At 44.1% G+C, this 27,154-nt stretch overlaps 2 protein-coding genes across 2 annotated transcripts in view; one reads left to right on the forward strand and one right to left on the reverse strand.

Annotated features, from left to right (window-relative positions):
* LOC147026963 (uncharacterized) overlaps positions 1 to 27,154 on the reverse strand; it is a 150,574-nt gene that overhangs the window by 102,568 nt on the left and 20,852 nt on the right. The gene's annotated exons all lie outside the window — the stretch shown is intronic.
* LOC147026966 (uncharacterized) lies at positions 18,558 to 23,361 on the forward strand. The gene has a single exon (XM_085882906.1). The coding sequence runs from the start codon at positions 19,696 to 19,698 to the stop codon at positions 20,797 to 20,799; it is 1,104 nt and encodes a 367-aa protein (XP_085739032.1). The 5' UTR covers positions 18,558 to 19,695; the 3' UTR covers positions 20,800 to 23,361.

The following is a 27,154-nucleotide window of genomic DNA, read 5'->3' on the forward strand; positions in this document are numbered from 1 at the left end:
ATGAACAAATATGGATGACTCGCAACCATATGTCAGTTGTACTGTCACGATGGTACAGCCTGGTGTTGCAGATTGCTATTTAGGAGTGTGTATGTATGCTGAGCCACACATTTATAGATTCAGACGAAGGAATGAGGTGTCGCATTTGCACATATAATTGTATGTTACAGTGTGATGCATTCCTATTTTTCACTCTCAACCATTCCAATGCACATAATTGGCCCTACTCATCTGCAACACATCTTGCACAACTTTCCTCATCCGGTGGTGTTGTTTTATCGATGCCAAGTGCATACTTTTTCATGATTTTGGGGTTGGAGAGGAGTGGGGCAGAGGGAATACTCCATGAAAATTAGACGAGATGAGATTTTATTTATTTATGTTTTTTTTTCCATTTCTTCATGACTTCAAATACATTATATGTTTTTATTTTATCATCTCAATTAGATGTTGTGATCACAATGGTTGTGCAGTTTCACATCATGTTACTTGACATGGACACCTTTAAGACTCATGGAAATGACGACTTGATATAGTTTTGTGGTAATCGCATGATGAAACCACTTTATAGTCTCACCCCAAAGCGGTTGCGAGATTATTGTAACGCCCTTGTCTGTCTGTCTTTCTGTGTGTTCACATCTATATATTTTTGCTTAAATTTTTTTTTCTCTGCAACCGCTAGTCCGATCTCAAATTTTTTTTTTACAATCATCTTCGTTGACGCAATTTAGCCTTAACATGCACAAAGATGGTCGTTAAATTTCCTAATGATTAATAAAGCTGCAGATAATGGCAATGTACAGGCAGTGGACCAAAAAAAAAGGGAAACTTCAATGTAAAGTCACTTAATAGGGCGTTGGGCTACCACGTGGGGCCAATACAGCTTGTATGCTCCGTGGCATAGAGTCCACCAGTGTCTGGAATTTTGCAGGAGCGATGCGCCACCATTCTTCCAGGAGAAAGTCCATCAACTCACACCTGTTTGATGAAGGTGGAAAATGCTGTCTCAGGCATCATTCCAGAATATCCCATCATAAATGATCAATTGTGTTCAGATCTGGTGACTAAGAAGGCCATGATATAAGGATAACGTCAGTGTCATGCCCATCAAACCAATGGGTGACCACACGTGCTATGTGGATGGGGGCTTTGGGGGATCTCCTCTTGCAGACATGATAACCATAATTATAGGCATCCAGCCCTGTGTAAAATTTTTATACACGATCCTAAGCATGCTGGGATGTTATTTGCTTGTATAACACTTGGGCAACACTTGTGTGGAAGCCGTTGCTTGGTGTCCCTCATTTACCCAGGTGTTTCCATTTATTTGTCCAATACCTGTATATGTGACATAAATACGGTGTATTGGTGATACCACTGCATAATAGCAGTGTGCCATAAAGTAGTGTGCTCAGTCAACGATGGTATTTTTGTTCAGAATGAGCACGCAACGCGAGTCTATGCACTCTACCGCCTTTCAGGTTTAGATGAGTACTGACATCGCTATGTTTTTCTATCCCAAGCAGGGTATCATTACATGTACTCACTCATAAAAGATACATCATTGGCATAACCACCTCACGTTAGCTCTTCCTATCATTGCTGTCACTGATCATGTCCATTGTACCTACCGCCTGGACTATGTATATTCATTTTTTTGCCATTTTCATTATAACATCAGTGATGATGATGAGTATTATCATCATCATCATCATCATCATCATCATCAATATCCCTTTCCCCTATTAGTCCCATCTTCATACTTCATTGACTGCATGTGTTACGATAAAACACAATACTTCCTTCTCTTTCTTCTTTCCTTTGTTTTCTCCTCTCAAGGTCATCTTTATCATCCATCTTCCTTTATAGACTCAAATCTTCACATGTGATATTGCTTTTTAAGGATCGTCACTCATTCTCTCATTTTTCTCATGAATCCTTTCATCGTTCATTCTACATTGTCCTTCTCCCTTTTATTCCTCACCTTTTTTTTTTTACTTCCTCACATCTAAAACTTGTTTTTTAATGACAAAACTTATCAATTACATTTCAAAAGTTTAATCTCCTTTAATTTACTTTCCTTTGCAAACACCTTACTCCCATATGGCTTCTTCACTATAATTTGTTTCCCTCTGGTGTTGCTTGCAAACTCGCATGTCTCGCTGCGTTCTTGCAGCACTACTTTCCTTCATCCTTTCAATCGATCTTCCTTCCACCATGGTTGCGATGTCCATCTTCCTTTGGGGGAAAAAAAAATTGGCAGCCGTAAGTGAAACGCTATCTCCAGCGAGATGTTTTGAGAGCCCTTTGGCTGTTGTTTGAGAGTGACTTCAGTGACGCAGAATCTGGATGTTTGCACAGGCCAAATGGCAGAGACAGCCATCTTCTCTCTCAAGAGGATTGGGTTGTCATCTCCACAGCATCTGATATGTATTCAACTTGGAATACTCACACAAAAGTTCTTTCTCTCTCTTTCTCTCTCTTTCTCTCTTTCTCTTTCTTATGCACTGGTTTATCCAATCCTGTCTGTGGCTATCATATCCATCTGAAAGGTCCTGACAAACTGAATTTTGTGTTGATACAGTTGAGATCAAGCGGCTTCCTATCTCAACATGGAAGGCTATAAACCCCACTGGGGGCAACTTTTACTCGCTCCATCAGGCTCGCAAAAAAGTGTGTCCTTCCATAGGCAAACCAGAAATCATTATCATGCTAATCGCAAGGTCAAACTTGTAGCAGTCTCATTCCACAAAGACTTGTTGGTGCCTTAAGTCCCTTTTGAAGGCACCCTCTCTGTTTTATGCTCTTCTTTGATCCCCTCACTCACCTCAAACCACCTAACCTCATTTTGCTCGAGACGAGGCAGACTATCTCAACTCGGGGTTTGCCTTCAAATCTCGTGCACCGAAACCAGCCCGCCCAGTCTTGCTTCTCATCAGCAAGAACGACCTCTCATAGTCTGGATAATCCTCGTGTTTTTTCAGATGATTCGTCATTGTCTTCCAGTATCCCACAAACAGGCAGATGCAGCTACATCACTCTCTGTTGATTTGGAATGGATTAAATACTGTTCTGACAAATGGAACTCATTTTTCAATCCTGGCAAATCTCGCCGGCTCACCCTGTTGTTCTGGAAGGATCGTCGGATTAATCCACCTCTCTATTTCCATATGCTGAAACTTGAAAAACTTCAGTCTGTTGAACTTCTTGGCGTCACCATCAGCTATGACCCCTCCTCCACCAACCATGTTGCAAAGCTAGCTACAGACTGGGTATCCAACATTGTTCTGAGTCATTACTTAGAAAATCAGAATTACTCACAGGCTACAGGTCCTTTATCTGTTGCTCATTAGAGTGCTGCTCTCCCCAATGACCAAGCACATGAATACCGCATCTGTTTCTCCTGACATATGTGCAATCTGAAGCTCTCAACATTATTGGCTTCTCTTATGATGAGGTCGAAGTACAAGAAATGTTGCTGTTTTAGCCGTTTGGCACTCCCCAGCAACTCCAGGATGCACAGGTGCTTCCAGTAACTCCTTCCTTGTTTATCTTTAGAAAAATCTATGCTTGCCACCTCCACCATTTTGTTCTTGCTTTCTCCATTTGTGGAGCTTCCTTTGCCCTCCAGGGCTTCAAATATTGGTGCACCACCACCCTGCATTCTTACCTTCAATCTTTTTACCCCCATTAACTCTGCCTCACCCAAACCTCTTAATTTCAGGTGACCGTGTTTCCTTCCCGCCTTTCTCTCCTTTATTCGTATTTCCCTTGCTTGCTGTCAGTGTTACAAATCTGGACTAGGGGGTAAAATGAGAGATTAGAATAGTTATTTCATGGGGCATGCTAGAATAGATGTGATGTGTGCTTGTAATTAATGAAATGTATTGAGGATGTGCTTAAAAAAATATAGTCTCCCTTGTCCCAGTGTCTTATCTAAGCCCCACCTTTATCCCCTCACTTTGATCTTAAGGGGAACCTAAACACAATTTTTTTTTTCTGAAAACCATTGAGAATCATTAATCACGGTCTAATTTGAAGGGAAAAAAATTTTTTGAATTTTTTTTTGCCAAAGTGTCGAAAAAAGCCCGAGAATGTCGACTTTCAATTTCACCAGTGACATCACACCCTGAAGCCGAATTGATCCAAATGGTGGCTTTACATAGAGAAATAGTGCATGTCGAGCTTGGATTCCGTTCCTGATTCCACTGTCATTATCAACACTGATGGTTCTCAGAATGTTGAAAGTGATCATTGGGATTTTAAAGAAACTATTGGAGACAAAATTAGTAATGGAAATGCTTTTGGGGAAATTATGGAGCTGTATCGTTTTGACCCTTATGTGAACAATTCAGAGGAAGAAGGTGGAAGTGTTTGTAAAGATGAAAACGCTGGTCACATGATCACTTCAGTTCGGTAGGGTTTAATTTTTCATTCAATTAGTGGTTTATAAGGAAGGGATTTTGTAACAATTGATAAATCGATTTATATATTACTTCAGCAGAAATACCCATCATCATTCGACAGCACGGGCACTGCCCAGGCAGAATCAGACACCATGGACAAAATGGGCAACAAATGCTTTGTCTCACCATCGCAGGTTGACCAGGTGTCTTGTTAACCTCCGCCATCGAAGATCGGAGGTTACTGTTTTCACCCCTTTCTGTTTGTTTGTTTGTTTGTGAACAGTATTACGGAAAAACTCCTCGACGGATTTCGACGAAACTTGGTGGGGGGGGGGGTAGGTATGGTCCAAGGATCATGCCATTAGATTTTGGCCTTGATCCCTCCCCCCCCCCCCCAAAAAAAAAGTTAGAGAAAAAAAATTTTTTTTTGCATTTCTACATGTTTTAAGTGATTTCCAACCCCCCTCCCTCCCCAAAAAAAAAGTTAGAGAAAAAAAAATTTTTTTTTGCATTTATACATGTTTTAAGTGATTTCCAACCCCCCCTCCCCCCCAAAAAAAAATTGTTAGAGAAAAAAAATTTTTGCAACTTTTTTTTCAACAAAATTTCGATTTCTTTTTTGCATTTCTACATGTTTTAAGTGATTTCCAACCCCCCCCCCCCCCCAAAAAAAAAATGTTCGAGAAAAGAACTATAACTGTCAGCACTGTTGACATCATCTATCTATAATTCCAGCTGTGTGTGTGTGTGTGTGTGTGTGGGTGTGTGTGTGTGTGTGTGTGTGAGTCTGTGTGTGTGTGTGTGTGTGTGTGTGTGTGTGTGTGTGTGTGTGTGTGTGTGTGTGTGTGTGTGACCGCTGTTTCTCGGCAACCGCTGGTCCGATCTAATTGAAACTTGCCAGGTATATTGCTGGGGACCTGAGGATGTGCCTTTTCAAGGTTTGATATTAAACCGACAAGTGCTTCCCAAGTTATGGCCATTTATTTACCAAACCAATGACAAGACACGTTGTTGCGTGGGCGTGGCCGATGGGGAAGGGAAGCTCATCCGCGTTCCTCATTACGGGTTACAACGTATGGGCTTCCGGATAATGATGACTTCGTGTATTCTCATAATTTCTCGATTTATCCGCATTTATAGATAAACACAATGCCCCAAGTTATGATCGTTTTCATATTAGACGGTGCATAAATTTTGGTAACATCAGAGTGCTGGTATGCTCCGAAGCAGGAAGTAAATTTTTTTGCACGTTTTTTTTTTTACGTATATTCTAATCATTTCTCGATTGGTTATGCCCATTTATAGATAAACACAATGCCCCAATCCAATCGTCGTTTACGAGAGCGAAGGAACGGCCTGTATGGTTGTTGTTTCTGGCACGCTGTTTGAAAGTTTTTTTTTTTGCATGTACTGCCACGCACGTACGGGCACGTGAGAGCAAAGGAACGGCCTGTGTAGTTGTTTCTAGCATGCGGTTTGAAAGTTTTTTGTTTTGTTTTGTTTGCACCTACGGGCACGCACCTACGGGCATGCACTAGTATTTGATGAATAAGATAGAAGGTTCACTTGAGTGACCCAGCAGTGTTGGCAGCGGAGGTTTTGCACTCTCCCGAGTACTCCCCCTCTAGTTGGTTATGGGATCATCCCATTTCATACTTTTCCTGCACACCATTTGTGTCTGTGCCGTGTTCTCCCATCATGTCTGTGATGTATTGATGTCCCTCCCCAGTGGATGGGGGATTGTGGAGAAGGGTGGAGGGGAGTGTGGGATGGTGGTGAGTATTGTGGGGGTGATGGTTGTGGAGGGGGTGGGGGGATGTTGGATTGTGGTGGGATGATGGTTGTGGGGGGGGAGGTTGTAAGATTGTGTGTATTGTGTGGGTGATGATTGTGGAGGATTGTAGTGGGGCGGGAGGGGGGGGGTGGGACCCTGAATGTTTTAGCGTCCGAGGTCAAATATTCTTGGAGGAGTAGATGATGATACATACATACTTTCTCTCCACCATAAATACAGTTGTTCATTTGATTTGTAGAAATTAGTGTTGATAACACATAATTATTTTCAGGTGCTCTTGTGGCAACTGCCAGGCAATGGCAACAGGTGTTTGATTCACCCCTCAAATCGTCCGTGTACATGTGCTGGTAGCTGGGTAGAGATGGTGTTTCATTTTCGAGCGACGACTGTTTTTTCTGTTTAATCGTGGGTATGGCATCCTCTCTCAATTATGACGGATAACCACAAGATCTCGCCATCTCTGTTGGGTTTTTTTATCACAGTGCTCTCTAAAATGTTCTGAGTACAAAAGCAAATATTTTCTAGGCCCGATCTACAGTCTGGTATTTCGGACAAACCTCGTCCAATTTCTGTCAAACTTAGGGGTTTTCGGCCATTGGTGTAGCATGAAACCATCTCAGTTTGTATTACAACACAAGCACCAAGGACGCATCGACTCGGTACATTTGTGGAAAATCGAAAATTATTCTCCGTTTGAGTCAAATCATCCCGTGATGTAACCCGTATACAGTACGGATCTGGTGGTCGACTTCTTTGTGTGATATCATGGCTAATCTGAAGAAGAAGAAGAAGATTTCGACTTTTAATCACAAATTTACCTCCTTTATAATTCGGAAATCAGAAAAAAAGATGGATCATATCTATTTTGTAGAATGTAGAATATCAAGGGATAGATTAGTGTGGAGGTGGTCTGAGCATTTGGGTTCCCCTTTAAGCTTCCCCTGTTATACATCTTTTTTCATGTATTTTTCAGCAGCAATCAGTGCAGTTCACAGACAGAAATGTTGAAGTGAACTCGAAGTCCCGAAGCACTGGTAGACGTGACCATATATGGATATCTGGCATCCTCCAGGTATTCTCTCCCAACTTGCCAGCCAATCAGTGCAGCCCATACATAGATCATCGTCTGACTGACTGCATCAGCAAATGGGCACATGCCACAGGCAGTCCGATATGCCCTGTGGAAGCTTATAAAAGCACATACACCTCATTGTTTATGGGGTGGCGGGGGATTCCTGTAGTTGGGTACTTGTCCATGCTGCTTCCGACCATGCGTCGTTTGCTCAATCGCCGTTTTTCTTCGCCATTTACTCAAAGCTTCACACATATTTGTTTTTCTTCTGGAGCATATCCTGAATACCAAGCAGAAAAATTTCTTTAATGTATGGGATATTATTACAGCGTTGTCGAGCTTGTTGGTGGTTATCTCCCATGAAATAGATTTGCAGAACTTTGGGGTCCTCGTTTGGCAGGGGTGGAAGAAATCCGGATCTGTGATATACTTGGCCACATACTTTGAATGTGGGCATGTAGCCAGGTTGGGTAATTTCCTCCGCTTCACTGGAATTCATTTGAAAAGCGCTGTTATATTTGCAAACATTCGAAAGGAAATGTCTTCATTCACTGGATGACCATGACAATAATCCTCAATGGCTCTGGAGGATGTTCAAGCTTAGGCAGTTTCACTTAACTCCTGCCCCCCAAGCAGCACATCCCTGGGGACTCACCTTTCCAAAACTGACAAATACTGGCCATACATCCAATCAAAATATTTGGTGAATCTTCATATTGCACATATGGGGTTAAGTTGAATCCACAGTTTTTCCATTCATTCGTACAGGGTACTCATATCCTTGAGATCGTGACTGATCCAATTCTAACAGATTCTGGCGGTGCTTGTTGTCTTCTTGCTCACGGTCTCTTGCTGTTGGCAATCAATCGCACTGTCTATGCAGTTCTCGTTCTTCCTCTGTTTCTGCAGCATGGGCTCTTGTTGTTGCAATTCTGTTGCACTTCCTACACCGTTCTTGCTCTCCAGAAGTCTCCTCCGACAGCCGATTACTTATATCTGCGGCTCTTGGAGTATGCCATCCGAAGGAGACTCTTTTCTTCGGAGCCATTTTTCTCAACTGCATCAAACGCGGCAAAATAATTTATGTCAGTTCTCTCCTGCGTATGCAGGCCAAATAACTTCTGGCCTACAAATGTGAATAACCTAACATGCCACGCACATCCCTTTCTCCCATGCACCCGGTGCATTGTTCCCCTTTCGTGGCGCTAAATCCGAGCGGCGTTGTCTCGACACACTGGAAAGTGGAGACTGAACAATGTGTCGTTTATGATGAAAGAAAGGTGTCACAGTGGTCTGCTATACATCGCCCAGTTTATATGTTATTTTTGGCAGCAGTCTATCACCTATACTGAAGACTAAACAGCACGTCGTATATAATGAAAGAAAGATATGTTTATCAAAAATTGGGAGTGATGGAGGCAGAGGTCTTCTATACCGTCCACAACCCAGTTTATTTCTTAATTGATGGGATAAGCAAGCCTGGTGACAGGGGAAATAACCAAAGAAGATGACAGTCATGCATTTACCCAGGGAAGTTAAATCCATCCTGCAGGGCTCAACGTATGTTTCATCCTTTAAGTGGCACTCCCACCGTGGACGGGAGTACCTTTCTCTGCTCACCTTAGGTTGGTAATTTGCTGCAGCATTTTTTTTGTTCCACTACACTACCAAAGGTGATGCTATTCAAACCAAGTGCAACAGCAAGGAAGTATACCCCATCATTTTTCCCGGGGGTTTAAGGAGCCACTAACCCTGCTTAAACCTGGCTGGTATAACCTTTTACCTCTGCGACATTTGGTCCAAATCTGTCCAGAGGTGTAGGAGTGTATATTTAACACACAAGCAGACAGACAGACAGACAGACATTTATAGTTATAGATTTTCACTCAAGATAATGATGAGTTTGCCAGAAAACCATTTGGCTTGTCAATAATGCAGAGTGCAATATAGAAAAAGTGAATTAAATTTTTTTTTTTGAAGATGAACAAAGCAACTCCTTTTTGTCTGAGGTAACCTACCATTACCCACCCACCTACCCCTGCACCCCCACCTCTCCATATTTTGATACCTTCATATATTGAAATATATATTTTTTTAAACCTTGGCCTTTCTTGGACTACCGCGAGTATCTCGTAGGCCTACCGATAATGTTTTTGAATGCCATGCATCATATACATGTGATGTTTTGGAGCAATGTGAAACCCATTGGAATACACAAGTGTGAATTCTGTTGCTCAGCAGAGAAAATCAAGATGGAATGTTTATTTAATTACCATTAACAAGTGAGATGTCGCTGTAAGCCTTATTTGTATTCTCCAGGAAAGTTTGTTATTCAATTTTCTTAACTAGTGAAACATTTGAGGAAGTTTTTTCTGTTATCCTATCTTGTCTGTTGATGGTGTAGAGATATTTCAAAATTTCTCTTATAGAGCAGTTTTTTGGGTGGGGAGCAGAGTTGGAGGCTTTGGGTACTGAAAACCCAATATCTTGGTTTGCATGCAGATGAGCCTTGCCGCACAACAGATGGCAATGGCTATCATGTGAACAGCTTGGCAGATGATAAATGCAAGCATTCTTTTCAATGGGATCCATTATGTCAGTTCTTCATTTCATGACCAGTGGATATTCTACACTTTTCAAGGAAATGTCATAGCATTGGCACTGCTGGGAAATGATCGCTAGAAAGGCCTGAGTTTTTTTTATTTTTTTATTTTAACAACTGCACCTTCTTGTCAACAGATGCACATGCATACGTTTACATTGGTATTTGACATAACTTTCACTGCTTGCATTGCTTTGGATTTGAAGAGAGGTAAAAAAAAAGTCGTTGAAGATCATTCTCTCCTGTCTGTATTTTGGCTCCTGCATCAGTCTTTCTTTCGCTTTCATCTAGACTGTGCTTGTTTTTTTCATCTGTTTCTCTTAACCGTCTCTCTTGCATCATGCTCACATGGCCCAGATCAACCTCTACTGGACCCCATTACCCTCTCCCTTCAATGTTCTTGTCTTGGTTTTATTTTATTTTTGGAAGGGGTTGGTGGGGAGAAAGGTGCGGAGGGTGATAATTATATAAATGTCGTTTTTACTCCCTTTGACATTTTGTAGTTTAAAGCAGAACGATTGTGGGAGTTCACCCCTTTAGGATAGGTGAAGGCTTATTTATACCTATTGTAGGGTTTGTTTCTATAATTAGCACCCTCAAATTTTAATGGGACCTCAGAGTTTCTTAAACCCGAGAGTACTATACCACCATTTAGATTTTTACTTTTCTTCCTTTTTTTTTCTGCCAATGTCCAAGCTGTATCTCAGATCCGGCTGGGACTTTTGGAACGAAATTTTGCATCAATAATGGAAATACAAATTATGCGGGGTTGATATAATTATTGTTGTGTTTTTACCTTGACGAAATGTTTAAGGTCGTGACCTAATTATAGACATTTTAACATGTTTCACCATAACTCGACTAAGTTTTGACTGATTGGAACGAAATTGCCCTGCTCTAGATAGCCGAGAGCAAGCCGCATTTACGCTTAATTTGCATCATACCTGTTCGTATAAACCTTGGGGTTTCCTTCCCTTTAGTGTGCGTATGTTGTTTGTGGTGCTGATTCCAGCTCATTCTCTAACAACTGCAATCCAAGGTTTGCGCTTCACGAGTATGAACGATTGTACAGGTCAACTACCAATTAAATGGATCTTTGTCAGTTTGGGTCTATGACTTCTGAGTGACATTACAGTTGCCATATCAACAGCGTAATGTTTTTGAAACTTGTATTTCAAATAAACAGATACAAAGTCAAATGAGGAAGTTTACCATTACATGCAGTTTCAAACTCCGATTCCCGCGTTGTTGTTTCAGCCCTGTGTCCCTGTCCTGCCGGCTCAACTCATGCATGTTCACCTCATCCTCCGGGGCTGTCGAATGATCGAATCCTGTCGAGTCATTCTCACTTGATGTCCTTGCAGCGTTTGTCAGGGCTGTCCAACGATAGACTCACGTTGCGTTGTTGTCTCTCGTATGCTGGCCCGTTCAGGATGATTGAAGAGCTCGAAGGAATTCTTTCCTGATACACAATCTTAATGAGTTTTAATCAACCTGATTATAATTGGGTCCATGTGTTAGCAACCACTCTGGGCATTAACACCTCGTTCACTCGTCAGAGTTAAATCGAGCACGTGGACGATCGATACGCATGTCTCGCCACATGTCACCCGTCTCTCTACACTTCCCTCTCACGGGTTTATATTTTAACACAGAATGATCCCGTGTCTTCCAGCAAATGTGATTCTCATCTATACTGGAAGTTTTATCTCAGAATGTTCCAGCACCTTCACAAATCTCACCAGGCAGTTTACAGTACAAAACTGCCATCCCCAGTCAAAATTAACTCATTACATCAAGCAGTTTACAATTCACCAATTCGTGCTGCAACAAATTTATAACATGCAACCGTCAATTTTTTATGGTTCATTTACAGGCATTTACGAATGCTTATCCACAAAAACCACAACCAATGCTTACTGGCCATACCGTCTAGCTTTTAAGTGGCAATATCCCTCCAGGTTAAAGGTCAAGGTGAAATGGTGGTCCAAGAAAATAAGGTGTTTTTTTGTCATCGCTCAATTTTGCCAATGCGGAATCTTAAAGATTGCTTGCTCTTCCAAGATGCTATTTCATCATAATTGTTGATCTGTACTGATGGTGTCCACCTGATATTTTATTGGTGTCCCTGACCTACTTTTTTTGGTTTGTGAAAATTAACAAAAAACACTTTTTTTTGATCTCAACTTGAATAATTTTCTTCCGATTTTCATGATGCTGAGTTATATGTATAGATTGCAGGTGGGAACATATTTTCTTCATTTACGCTATCCCTAAATGTTGAAGTTCAAGGTCATATGGTGGTCCAAAATTAATGCGGCCATCAATGGATCATGGGCACTGGGGGAGGTTTTCCCTTGGCGATCTCTTTGTGATCGCAAATATCGAGTCTTCATTGAAAGCTGATTTCTGCTTTCACTGAAGTTAATTTAAATAATAGGAAAATACCCATCCTCCTCCCTCATCCCCTTCAATATATATTTTTAAGTTATTTTTAAACTTGAAGGAACACACTGTACATGTAATATAGGGGCGCTGGTGATTTGCACCAAGCTTTGTTTTGCTGTTATAGCTGCACAACTCGACTCGTATGCCTTGCCTGATTTATGGTATGGCTTAAGTCTGATCATTACAAGGAATCAAATATCTATCATATCTAATCATCTCACGACATGTGCATGTACGTCTGGGCTTTTGCTCTGTTGAAGTCTGTTGTGTAGATTTGTGCAAGTTTAGCGGATAACACTTGGTGTATTCGCTCTATGGGTGGTTTGTACAAATGAATGCACTGCACTTGGCCCTTCGTGTCTTAGAATGTGGAATTAGACAACTGTAGAACTCAGTGTTGAGCACGCAAGATACCGGCGCCATTGCACAATCTTCATCATCAAAACTTACAACTTCACACGCTCACCTGTGTTGGTTGTTCCCTATTTTTTTTTGGATTTTATCTTATTAATGCCAGTGTGTTTTCATCGGATAAACATCATAATGTTTTTTTTATATCACAAAGTATGGTACAAAGTAAATCCAGCACCCCCTTCCCCACCCCATACTTTAATCCCGTTGGATTTGTTGCAATTTCAGATTTTCGATCTCGCGTTTGGAATTTTTTTTTTCCCCTAATTTCACTGTAATTGCCAATGATTTTTTTTTTCTGGCTGCTTTATGAATTGTTTATCAGAATTGCTTGACTCCCACCCCCTCCTTCCTTGGGGTTACCCCGACAGTAGAAATTTAAATTGACCTACCTCGTAGACCAGGCTTTCAAGGTCTGAATCGTTTGCTTACATAGTTGAAGATAAATACTCCCTTTGCTTTAGCCGTGTTGGAAGAACCATCCGTTTGGTTACACTTGTAAGAGCTGAGCTTCTTTGTACAGTGGAACATCATTAAATTTGTTGTACATTACTGCTGTCACAGTCTTAAGGTGATCATTACTAATGGTTCATGCCACCTCATTAAAGAAGTCGATCCCATGGATGTCCATGCGCTCCACCATATGAATTGCGCAAAGTTCAATTATTCATGCGTTTACGTCGAAAGTACTGCAGAAATCTTCTGGAACAGGTTTAATTGCACGATCGTGTTGCTGTAAAACGGGATTTACTGCGATGCATTTGCATTGTTATGTTTTTGTATGTCATTTTGGAGGTGGTTCTTCTGCCTCGTGTATGGGACAGTGTGGCCTTTTCAAAGCGTCTGCTTGCCTCGTGGGTGCTGTAAAAGCCTCATTTGGTGTGTGCTTCTTGCTGTCTATTTGACAGGATGATCAAAGCGTGTCGTTCAATTAGCTCCCTCGGTAGTCATCGGGCCAGGCCTCTGGGAAGGGTCGTAAATCACCCAGTGTGATCTATCGCAAGGGGTTTGCCCTGTCAAAACCAGCTTTGCTGAAGGACACGTTTTCCACAAGTTCGTTCTTGCAATCGTGTTTGAAAAATGTTGCTGTTCCATGTCTTGTGGAGCTTTTCTGCCTCGGAGGTATTTGATTTTAAAAAGTGTATTTTGGTTCCTGAGTTCGTTTCTCGCCAGATTTGTAACCACTGTGCACAAGGATTATGAGGAACTTTGCTCTTGGGTTATGGTGATGCTTTGCCATTGTCTAACTTCATTCTAACCTGTGACAACCATGTCCACATCACTAGAGTACTTGTAGCCCATCATTCTGTTTCATGTCGGCTCTGCACTTAATTTTGGAATCGACTAGTTTCATCCATGTAAATCTAAAGCAAACAAGTTCTCTCTTCTGGGTTTTCTTTTTTTTTAATTGTTTCTTTTTTTTTTAATCCTTCCTCTGTTTTTTATATGTCGTGGCTCGTGGAGGAGCTAAATGACAGACTGTTTTAAACGACAGGTTGAAAACTGATGGGTAGAAAGAAACAGGTGGACAAAAAAATGGAAACGCTGAAAATGCAGTACGATGTGAGAAGGGGTGTTGGTGAGGGTAGAAGAGATCGTGACTGCATATGGGAAGAGATCATTATTCGGTGGTGATGGGCAGCAGTCTTGAAAGACGAGAGTGAAGAACACGAGACGACATATACAGGGACTTGGTTTCGCAAATAGGTGAAAAGTGGGATGAAGAAATGATGAGCATCACTCATCATGTATTTTTTTAATCACTCTATCTATCTATCTATCTATCTATCTATCTATATATTACTAAAACTCTCATCTTGTATATGTGTGTGTGTGTGTGTGTGTGTGTGTGTGTGTGTGTGTGTGTGTGTGTGTGTGTGTGTGTGTGTGTGTGTGTATATATATATATATATATAGATATATATATATATATATATATATATATATATATATATATATATATACATACATACATACATACATACATACATACATACATACATTATACATGTATATATGCACACTATAATATATGTATTATGTTCCTGAAATACAGCCAAAACAGTACACAATAGCGCAAAAATTTAGGGCCATCTTACTCACCATTCGCCTGCGGTGTGCAGTATCAAGTTTCATTCAAATCGGGCAACTAAAAAAATTATTTAAAAATCAATTCCCTATTTAGTCAAGTACTCTTCGGGAGTATTTGATCACTGCAAACAACCTCAGTGGTATAGTTCGCTGGAGCTATCTTTTTTTATCTTGCCAAAACAAAGTTTTTGCAAGATAAGTTAGTCAGCTTATATGTTTTTTTTGTTTTGTTTTTTTTTTGTCTGTAATCACGTATAAAAAATTCTGCAGAGCACAGTTATCATTGGAAATTTTTGTAACTTCGCATATCAGAGGCCTATAGAGGTCCCTTTCAGCGCATAAAATTTTGAAGGTCAAGGTCAAAGGTCAAGGTCACTTTGTCGCAAATCAGAGGAGTCGACGAAACCCTTATTTTTTGAGTAATTTTGATCGGATCGTCTTCAAACTTCATGGGAATATAGTTCATGGTCTGGCGCTCAGCTGATTAATTTTTGGTGGCGATTGGCCTTGACCTTCATGGTTAATGCCTCAGGTCAAACATATTTGACCCCAAGGTCAAATTTTCAAGTTTTAGGAACCATATCATGTAGTACCTCAAATTGAACACCTCGATGAGTGCTTTCCAGATGTGTCAAGCTTGAGACATTATAACGTCATTTGGTGACGTTATGAGGCAAACGCATATTTTTCATGGTTACTCTGTAGAACGATTCTCATCGGAATCTCTCGTAGGCAGATATTCCTCAAGGAGTCACTCCTGGTGGATAGCAGCTCTGTTCACCTCAGTGTGACCTTAAAGAAGTCACACGTGGTCACCTTTTGGCAAGATACGGGTCAACCTGCGGTTGACATTGGTTTGTTTTTTTTCTTGAAATGATTTTTTTCATCAACCTCTGTCACAACGGGAACCCTACGGGTTCACGGGTCGTCTAGTCATGTTATTTAAAAAAGGCTCCAATTTTGAGTGCTGCATTCCTGCTATTGTAGACATATACAGTCATGCGCCGCTTAACGACGGGGATACGTTCTGAGAAATGCGTCATTAAGCGATTTTGTCATCGTGCAAACATCATAGAGTGTTCTTACACAAACCTAGATGGTATAGCCTACTACACACCTAGGCTACAAACCTGTACAGCATGTTACTGTACTGAATACTGAAGGCAATTGTAATACAATGGTAAGTATTTGTGTATCAAAACATATCTAAACATATAAAAGGTACAGTAAAAATACCGTATAAAAGATATAAAATGGTACACCTGTATAGGACTCTTCCCATGAATGGAGCTTGCAGGACTGGAAGTTGCTCTGGGTGAGTGAGTGAGTGAGTGAGTGAGTGGTGAGTGAATGTGAAGGCCTAGGACATCACTGTACACTACCATATAGGGTCAGGATCATCAATATCACTGCCTTTCACCTCCACATCGTGTCACACTGTTCCACATCCAAGATCGACAGAAGACGCATTAATTTTACCTTTGTACTGTTCATGACGGCCATGTGTGTTATTAGCGGCTGCTTGCAATCTCCTCTCGCATCGATGATAGAAAGGTGAATAAATAGCGTTTGGATTTTATAAATACGTAATCATTGCATCGATGTTATAATTTGCAAATGAAGAAACGAGCACCTGTCAGTTGTGTGATATATTTTTGGAACAGTGCGAATGTTTTAACAACATAAAAAGCTTCACTAAAAATTCATTTGTGTTTTAATTTTCTACTGTAATATAACAACAACGATTTATTCGCAGAATTCTTTAAATCAAAGGTAATTTACTTGCTAGAAGGTAAACGTGCAAAAAAACGGGTCAAATAGGGCAAAAATAGGGGTGTTTTAGGATGTTAGGGCAAAATTGGGTCAGTTTGAACGCTGATTTTCTTGAATCCCGATTTAGCGTGACCCCGCTTTTTTCGCGATGACATTTTATGGACCTCAACAATCTCGTTATAACGGGGCCACACGGGAGTCCTTTATTATCATTATGAAGTATTATGTATTGTACATAATTGCATGTGCTATCCTGTACTTTTATACGACTGGCAGCGCAGCGACGGCTACGACATCACGACGCGATAGGAATTTTTCAGCTCCATTATAATCTTATGGGACCACTGTCGTATATGCGGTCTGTCGTTCACCGAAACATCGTAATGCGGCACATGACTATATATATATATATATATATATATATATATATATATATATATATATATATATATATACACACAAATACAAACAGTCGCTTTGCTGCCGGGGGGGTGAGAGAGAGAGAGAGAGAGAGAGAGAGAGAGAGAGAGAGAGAGAGAGAGAGAGAGAGAGAGAGAGAGAGAGAGAGAGAGAGAGAGAGAGAGAGAGAGAGAGAGAGAGAGAGAGAGAGAGAAAGAGAAGAAAAAAAAAAAAAAAAGCTAGGAGCTAAGAAAGGAAGAAGAGCGAGGAAGTGGGGGAGGTGTGGAGAGCTATTCCTCACCAAATGTTGTGTGTGTGTGATATATATATATATATATATATATATATATATATATATATATATATATATATATATATATATATATATATATATATATATATATATATATATATATATATATATATATATATAGATATCAGTGGTTCCCAAACGTTTTTGTCCATGACCCAAAATTTGAAATCACATTTGCCTCGCAACCTAAATGATACTGGTACCAAGTGTACCTGTGATAAAAATTGTCAAAGAAAATGCTTTTGACATGAAACCCCCCCCCTCAAAAACTGAGATTTTGAGGGGGGGGTTCAATTTTGGGTCACGACTCTGGGTTTGGGAACCCCTGATATATATATATATATATATATATATATATATATATATATATATATATATATATATTTATATATATATATATATATATATATATATATATATATATATATATATATATATATATATATATATATATAGAGTTACGTTTGAGGGGGGGGGTATGCATTCAAAGGGTAATTAGGATGTTTAATTAGGTATGCCATGCTGTTCGAGTTTACCAGGATCTCGATGTAATAAGTAGCAATTCAGTGGTGATAAGTTGTCTAGTAAATGTTCATTTCTTCAAGGGGGAAATGATAATTGTCACGTAATTAGATAGGGACACGGGATATGGTAAGTGTGTCTGCGTAAACCCCTTTTAGTAGTCCCTGGAGGCTGGCCGTGACGTCACAGGACAGGGCTCCGGATGGCTCCGCCCCGTGATCACAATTGGCGGAAGGCGACGGCGGTGGGCCAGTAAAACGGCTCAATTGGAAGTGACGAGGACGGGAGGATAAAAAGGTTCTGTTCGGGGTCGAAAAGGAAGAGGAAGAAGATCGGGACAAAAAGATCGTGTTTTTTTGGTGTGGAGGCTGTTGCGCGGGAAGCATACTTGTTGTTGTGCTGATTCGATCGTGTCTTGGAGCCTTGCTGAGCCTCGTGCCTCACCTTGGTTGGCTCTGGGGTTCTGCTGACTCGGAGTACGGGGTCGAACGGCGGGCGGACCTGCCTCCCTCTCCTGCTCGCAACTTGGCGCCAGAACTGGTTCCCTGGCGGCTGTGAGCGGACTTGGGCCAGGACCAGGAGGTCGACAGCACCACGGTTTCTCCTGCCCCCCCCCCCTGACGAGAGCAAGGCCAGCTCGTCCGACGCTGATCCAGGGACAGTTGCGTCCACACCACGGTCCAGCCTGACCACCAGAAGTAGCTACGTTGTGTGTGTGTGTGTGTGTGTGTGTGTGTGTGTGTGTGTGTGTGTGTGTGTGTGTGTGTGTGTGTGTGTGTGTGTGTGTGTGTGTGTGTGTGTGTGTGTGTGTGTGTGTGTGTGTACTTGGCGCCTTAGAGGGTTTGAGATCTGTATATTCATTGGAATTGTCTGTGTTTTCCCCACGCCCGATCCCACACCATCCCGTCGAATCGCCCCCGGATCCCTCTTCTTGCCGAGTCTTGTTATTTTTGGTTAATAATAAAAACAAATAAACATCATCAACTCAGTGAAAAGTGACTCGTGCCACCTTCCTCGTCCTGTTTGCGGTAGAGCGATTAGAACCGCCATCTTTGGGTTGTAAATAAATAAACCGCCTCCATCGTTTCGGCTCATTCTACGTTGGCGGGACTGTTCAAGTCCCGTGGACGTCACATTGGTGTCAGGGTGTTGGATGTTCGAACCCCTCTAAATTATATACCAGGATTAAAATCTCGCCACGAATTGGAATATAAAATTACTACAGAAAAGCGCGGGAAAATTTTGGCGGGATTTTTCAAATTAAATTTAATTGGCGGCAAACGGGACTTCTGCACCATGGCGGATATGCAGATGTTTGAGGAGGAAGGCCACGTGTCTGGCAGCGAGTCGGGGGAAGAAGGGAGAGACGGGGGTAGGGTTGGAACCTCCCCCATTCCGAGCGTGGACAGTGCTTCATCGCCCGTAACGGGGCCGGCAGCGCCGGAAACTGGCACGATGACGATCTGGACAATGTTGGAACGTTTAATGAGTGCAATTTCAGCACAGGGGGCAAAAATGACGGCACAGGGGGAACAAATGGCAGAAATGACGGCACAGGGGGCACAAATGACAGATCAATTGGGGGTAATGGGGCAACAGTTGGGTGCACAGATTGATTTAATGAGGGATGAATTGGGGGAAAAGATGGAGAAAATGAAAACTGAGATGCAGGAGTGTGTGGATGTTAAATTGGGAGAAATGCAAAGCAAATTCGAGGATAGATTGGAGGAAACAAAGGTAGAAATTACATTGGAGGGGGAAAATATATGAAAAAAATTGGTAGATAAAATTGATGCAACGAACATTCGGGTTGATAAAGTGGATGAAAGCCTGGAACGTCATCGTGCCTGTGTGGATGCTCGTATGCAGCTGCAAGTTGAAGAGTGGGGAGAGCTGAGGAAGCAAGGGATGAATTTGGCGGAGGAGGTAAAAGGATTGGAGGCTCGTTTGGACGAACAAGATAAAATTATGAGCCAAGATGAAGTCTTGGATAAAGGCCTGGTAGAGCCGTCTTTTGTAAGTAGAGTGTCCGGGTTGGTTGAGGAGCAGCTACAAACTCGCGACGGAGCCTTGGAGGAGGTTGTGCGGGCCCAGAAGATCCTGCGGCAAGAGGTGAATCAGTCCATTCAACGTTTGGAACAGGAGGCAAAATTGACCCATGAGACCCTCACCACAAAACATCTTTGGCCACAGTGGGCTCCGAAATTGGATACGCAGCCACAAGGGTGTTTGATCCCTGGGCTGGATTCGGACAAGGGAGAAACTGAGAAGCGGGCCACCGTAAAAGTGATCCCCCTGGTAAATTTCGACGGGTCAGGGAGCGTTGAAGCTTTTCTGACGCAATTTGAGTGTATTTCCCGACTAAACGGGTGGAATGAGCGGGAACGTACAGGGAATTTGGTGGCAACGTTGCGGGGACCAGCCGCAGATGTGTTAAATGTGATCGCGGAGGGGATGTTGACCAGCTCCCACATTTGTGAGGCGTTGAGCTGTCGGTTTGGGTTCGCGGCAAACTGTGATCTGGTGCGGGCCCAGCTCCAGCACCGCAAATTAAAGCTGGGTGAGACAGTGCAGGAGCTGGCACAGGACATTTACCAATCAGTGAGGATCGCATATCGGGACCTTACAGTGGAGGCATGGGACAGACTGGCACTAGAGAAATTTTTAGCTGCTCTTCCTGATCCTGAGGTCCGAGTGCTAGTGGAGTTACGGGATCCACCCGCCATTCACCGAGCGGCTGAGTGCGCAGCCAGGCTGGCCTCGTGGAGTCGGCCGGGTCGGGTGCCCGAGAGGCCATTGGTGACGATCCGACAGGCGGAGATTCAGGATCAGGGAGGGGGGCTGGGAGAAATTGGCATTACCCAAATATTACAGAGGATGAATCCTCCTGCTGAACCGCCAGGTCTATCCGAGGTGCCCTTACATAGGTCGAGTCCGGAAATCACTGTCGGGGGTCGGGGAGACTAGATTTGGCTGAGCATATACGGCCATGCTCGGCTGCTGAGATTGTGGCGAAGTGCCCTCCTTTGGTGAAAAAAGTGAATTGTGGAAAAATTGGCATGGGTTTGTAAGTTCTGCTGGGTTTTAGAGTGACAATCGGGACAGTGGGTAATTGGAAACAAAGCGGGCACGAGTGGCTGTCCAATGGCTGGTGCGTGGATCGGGTGAGAAGTGCTGTGTGAGTTGTTTTAAGTGAAGTGAAATGTATGGTGTACACATTGTTTTTTTAATGGGCATGGTGTGGTAACAGGGAAGGTCATAGTCGGTGAAGTGTTAGAAATGCAAGTGTCACATGTAAGGCCGATGGGGTGGGGGAGTCATGTGGGTTTTGTGGGTGGGGATGATGTGCTTGTCCACAGGGATTGCTGAAGCTCACGGTGAGCGTGAATTGCGACCCCCTTCAAGGAGATTCACCACCTGGTGGCTAATGGTGACAGTGTCTGGAGGCAACTGGGAGAGGGTCTGGTTGGGCGACCAAGGCGGGTAGGACCTTGGCGACCCAGGAAGGCCAGAGGAGCCAGTGAGACCCCTTCCAGAGTGTTGTACGGGATTAGAGCTGATGGCTACCAGGGGGGAGGGAATCAAAGGCAGTGGGGCGGAGAAACATCCGGGTTGGACTAAAGCTTACCTGTGGGCATGGTTGCACCTGAGATGCCCCCATCATCTTGTGGTAAACCACCCCACGGCCACGACGGGATTCAGCCTGCATGATTAAAATGAGGACCATGACCTAGAAATGTGATGATGACCATGGTGTGAGTGTTGTGAAGATGTATGAGTCCCACTCGATCCCGCACAACTTGACATGTGCAGCAAGGGCATGATGTCCGCATAATTTTGGGGCAGGCAAATTTGAAAATTGGCTCCCCAGGTAACGCTGGGTCTATTAGCATCCACTGGGGGAGGCGTTCAAGTGTAAATATCCTGTGAATAGTGTCGTTAAGGCTTAGAGTAGGAATGTAAAGTATAAGTGTTGTGTTTTTGTGGAACCTTTTGTTTCCCCTCCCCAGATCACTGGAAGAGTGTTGGGCAAGAGCGATGATCCAGAAGATGGAGTGCAACTTCGCTCAGTGCTCTCATGTGATAAAATAAAATAAAATAAAATAAAATAAAAACGAATGATTGTTTAGGCGAGGATAAGGCCATAAGGGGGTAGTACATTAAGCAGGATAGGTAAGTTAGCTGCGACTCGCTGCCCATTGCCCCTCCTACTTTATTTTGTTAGGTTAATTAGGTGTGAGTCAGTAAGTGTTAAGGCTGGTACGGTAGCGCCTGTGATATACCTTGCAGGAGCTGCAGTACCAGAGGAGGGGGCAGTGTTACGTTTGAGGGGGGGGTATGCATTCAAAGGCTAATTAGGATGTTTAATTAGGTATGCCATGCTGTTCGAGTTTACCAGGATCTCGATGTAATAAGTAGCAATTCAGTGGTGATAAGTTGTCTAGTAAATGTTCATTTCTTCAAGGGGGAAATGATAATTGTCACGTAATTAGATAGGGACACGGGATATGGTAAGTGTGTCTGCGTAAACCCCTTTTAGTAGTCCCTGGAGGCTGGCTGTGATGTCACAGGACAGGGCTGCGGATGGCTCCGCCCCGTGATCACGATTGGCAGAAGGCGACGGCGGTGGGCCAGTAAAACGGCTCGATTGGAAGTGACGAGGACGGGAGGATAAAAAGGTTCTGTTCGGGGTCGAAAAGGAAGAGGAAGAAGATCGGGACAAAAAGATCGTGTTTTTTTGATGTGGAGACTGTTGCGCGGGAAGCATACTTGTTGTTGTGCCGATTCGATCGTGTTCTTCGTGTCCTGGAGCCTTGCTGAGCCTCGTGCCTCACCTTGGTTGGCTCTTGGGTTCTGCTGACTCGGAGTACGGGGTCGAACGGCGGGCGGACCTGCCTCCCTCTCCTGCTCGCAACTTGGCGCCAGAACTGGTTCCCTAGCGGCTGTGAGCGGACTTGGGCCAGGACCAGGAGGTCGACAGCACCACGGTTTCTCCTGCCCCCCCCCCCTAACGAGAGCAAGGCCAGCTCGTCCGACGCTGATCCAGGGACAGTTGCGTCCACACCACGGTCCAGCCTGACCACCAGAAGTAGCTACGTTTTGTGTGTGTGTGTGTGTGTGTGTGTGTGTGTGTGTGTGTGTGTGTGTGTGTGTGTGTGTGTGTGTGTGTGTGTGTGTGTGTGTGTGTGTGTGTGTGTGTGTGTGTGTGTGTGTGTGTGTGTGTGTTTGTGTGTACTTGGTGCCTTAGAGGGTTTGAGATCTATATATTCATTGGAATTGTCTGTGTTTTCCCCACGCCCGATCCCACACCATCCCGTCGAATCGCCCCCGGATCCCTCTTCTTGCCGAGTCTTGTTATTTTTGGTTAATAATAAAAACAAATAAACATCATCAACTCAGTGAAAAGTGACTCGTGCCACCTTCCTCGTCCCGTTTGCGGTAGAGCGATTAGAACCGCCATCTTTGGGTTATAAATAAATAAACCTCCTCCATCGTTTCGGCTCATTCTACGTTGGCGGGACTGTTCAAGTCCCGTGGACGTCACAATATACATATATATATATATATATATATATATATATATATATATATATATATATATATATATATTGTTATGGAATGGCCCTTATTGGACTACTAAATATAGGATTATCTCAGATCCCCCATTAAATGCATGTTTTGCTAGGTTGTGTGGTAAAATGGACGTTACATGTGTGTCGGGAGATGCAAGAGGCTGTTTTTGTTGTTTGTGTGGTGGTGGTGGAACAAGAGCTCCCTCTTCTTCCTACCCCATCCCGGACGATGCCCCGCCTAGTTGGCTGAGAGGGTGTGGCCAAAAAGAGGAAGTGAAACTCGGAGTCCACGAGCGCCGGAAAGAGGAAGTGAAACTCAGAGGCCACAAACGCCGAAAAGGAGAAGTGAAACGGAAGTACACAAACTGCGGGTGGCTTTGAAGCGAGCGGACAAAGGCTTCGTAAAAGGGTTCAGTGTGTGGAAACAGTCACTCTCGAGGCGTGCTCGTGTTTCGAAGAGTGCGAACGTAAGAGAGGCGGCCTGCACGTCGAGTCTGCATTTTTGGGGCAGTGGGAGAGGTGGCCTGCACGTCGAGTCAGCGATTGACTCTTATGAGGAGGTGATTCTGCCGTGAGAGAGACGGCAGCCGGCTTTGAGAGGCGAGCGTGGAAAAGGAAAGAAAAGGTGATTCTACAGAGAAAGAAACTGAGAGTACAGAGTTGAGAAGTAGGGCTTCGAGGCGGGAAGGCAAGAGAGGAAACGACGGAGCCTCTGACGGTCCCTGCTCACACCAACGGCTCGACACGTTTGCCGATCCGCTTGCCGGAGCCCGGCACCTCAATTTGGGCCTTGTCTGGTGCACAAGCCAGGCCTGGATTTGTCTGCTGGACCATGGGAGAGATCGGCTGAGGCCCATTGTTGATCTGGCAGTCTCGTTCCATCGACCTTACGCGGGGTCAAAGCGCGCGCAGACCGCGTGCAGTGCTAAGGGGACAAGAGTACGACACCTCCATTTTGCCACGCGGCGCGTTCGAGCTGGGGGCTCGAATCCATGGACATCCGCTTGTTGTGAGCGACATTCTTGCTTTTTGACACTTTCCTCTCGTCCATGAGACATCACCAAGTACTCTGTCTTGCATGCATGCTGTCCGTGTCTTGTCTGCATGTTGTCTAAGGTTTATCTCGCTCAGGTTCCCTTCGAAACCCCTAACCCGTAGCTCCCTATTTAAGAACAGGTTATAGATTAATTATAACATTGTCGTGAATGCTTTGCTTGTGTTGTGTTCCCTGATGTGTCTCCAATAAATCTGGCTGAGTTATACGAGATTTTCCACCTTGAATTTATTCGTGCCATGCCGAGGAACGATCCGCTCATTTTGGATATAAAACCCAAACGGGCTACGGACTAGCAGACTCCGCTCGGTCTCTGACAAATCCAGTCTGTAGCCGGGGTCTATTCCCCCAGCTGGCAAGGAACAGGTGTATTTTGGTATCGTGATCTGAGGCGCGTAACAAGATGAACAATCATGCACGTATACAGAAAAGCATACACGGGACGGGGACAAAGACACGAGCAAGGCAAACAAAAGCAAGGGAAAGCACTACGACCGAATATTCTTATTATTTCACAGGCACTTCACAGGTTTACTTATGGACACGGCGCCACATCATTCACACAAAAGAAGAGAAAAGACCACGCCCACAGACAGGGGGGTCAGACTAGGCCCGTGGGCCTTTATGGACTTGGCTGACCGAATGGGTCCCACGAGACCGACGCTGGTTACCTGCACCCTCGTGGTGCGACGGTCGGCGAGCTCTCTCCGGCACTCTCCTCTCGTGCGCGCCTCAACCCTGGACCACCGCACACAACCCTCACGACTTGGCACCCAGAGGGAAGGCACCCGGATCTCGAACACCATGGAGCAGCAGCGATCCCCAATGCCACGAAGAGACGAAGCTCCCCCGAAGAGACAATACGACTCGACGACCAACAACCCACGAACCTGGCATCTCGTGCGCCCTTCTATTCCTCAGGTTCCAACGCCTGACTCCTCCTCGTTTTCGGCTCCGCCCCCCCTTCCAGCTCCTGCGAGAAGCTTTTAGAAAAGGGCCGTGCCCTCTCGTCCCCCTCCCCGCGCGCCACCGGGGGGGGGGGTGAGGGAGAAATCATTCTTGGCTCGGGTCCAAGGAAATCATTCCCCCAAAAAGAGGCCCCTCCTTTACATGACCTCTGACCTTTGACCCGCATCGCACTTCCCCCACACCAAAGCGCGGGAAAACTGGCAGGAAAATCCACGCACCATCGGAACTCCTCTGGTTTCCTTCGCGTTGCGCTGGCTTTCGCAGATGCTATTCGTTGGTGCCTGGGATTGTGGTGTGGTTGCTTGTAGTTGTGGCATGGCTGGTGGTTGGCGTTCTGGTTGCGAAGGTGGTTAGTTGATTGATGGGGTGGAGAAGGTGGTGAGGCGATGTTGGTGGTTGGGGGTAAAGTGGTGAGGATGGTGTGGTTTGTTGAGAGGCGCGTGTTATTGTGATGGAGGGGTTGTGGTGGAGGTTGCTGTGAAGCGGTTGTTGAGAGTGACGTTGGTGGTGGTGGTTCGGTTGTGGTTGATGGTTGAGGTGATCGTGGTTGTTGTGATGGTGGCGTGGTTGGCATTGTGGTTAAGGTGGTGGAGATGTGGTTGGTCCAAAATAACGATAGAAAAATAAAAACACTACATCAAAGGATCACAGCCCGGTTAACACGAAGAATATCCTCTAAACAACGGTGGGGAAATCTAACTGAACACAGACTTATCGATCTAACTGAACTAAGGAACCTTTATGGTGTTCTGCGAATTTCCACAGCCGTAACAATATACTGGTGCGTGCCCATAGGTGCGTGCCAGTATGTGCAGCTTTGTTCCTTCACTCTCGTAAACGACGACTGGATTGGGGCATTGTTTCAATTAGATCGGACCAACCGTATCGTAAATGGCCATAACTTGGGAAACACCTGGGAAACATACTCAGGTCCCCAGCGTCAATTGTGATGTCATATCAAACGAAGATAAAGAAGAATTGTGATGCCCCCTTTCTCTCGCCTCCCCTCTCTCACCCCCCTCTCTCTCCCCCCTCTCTTGCCCCCCCTCTCTCCCCTAGTCTCGCCCCTCCTCTATCCCCCTCCTCTCTCGCCCATCTCTCTCGCCCCTCTCTCTCGCCCCCACTCTCACCCCCCACTCTTCCGTCCTCCTCTCTCGCCTCCTCCTCTCTCACCCTCTCTTGAATTATGATGCCCCCTCTCTCTCACCCCCCTCTCTCCCTCCCTCTCTCCCTCCCCTCTCGCCCCTCTCTCGCCCCCTCTCTCGCCCCTCTCTCCCCCCTCTCTCCCCCTCTCTCCCCCTATCTCGCCCCCTCTCTCCCCCTTCTCTCTCACCCTCCTCTATAGCCCCTCTCTCTGTTAATGTATTCACAAATGTCGATTAAGCACAACAATTAATTCAAGCCTTGGGAAAAAACAGCTTTCAAACCCTTAGGAAACAGCTCTTTCCCTTGGGAAAATTCATACCTTGAGATTAATTAATAATTTAAACAATTAATTCAAACCTGGGGAAAAAACAGTTTTCAAACCTTGGGAAACACTTGGGAAACAGCTGAAATGGATGAAGAACAATATCAAACCTTGAAAAGGCACATACTCACGTCCCCAGCGTCGATTGTGATGTCATACCAAACGAGGAAGAAGAAGAAATGTGACGTCAATCATGCAAATAAAAAATAAATAAACATTAATTGTGATGTCATTCGTGATGTCATAGCACCATGTCCT

Source organism: Eptatretus burgeri, chromosome 5 (genome assembly GCF_056783735.1).
Source record: "Eptatretus burgeri isolate ZD-2024b chromosome 5, Ebu_testis_v1, whole genome shotgun sequence".
Lineage (NCBI taxonomy): Eukaryota > Metazoa > Chordata > Myxini > Myxiniformes > Myxinidae > Eptatretus > Eptatretus burgeri.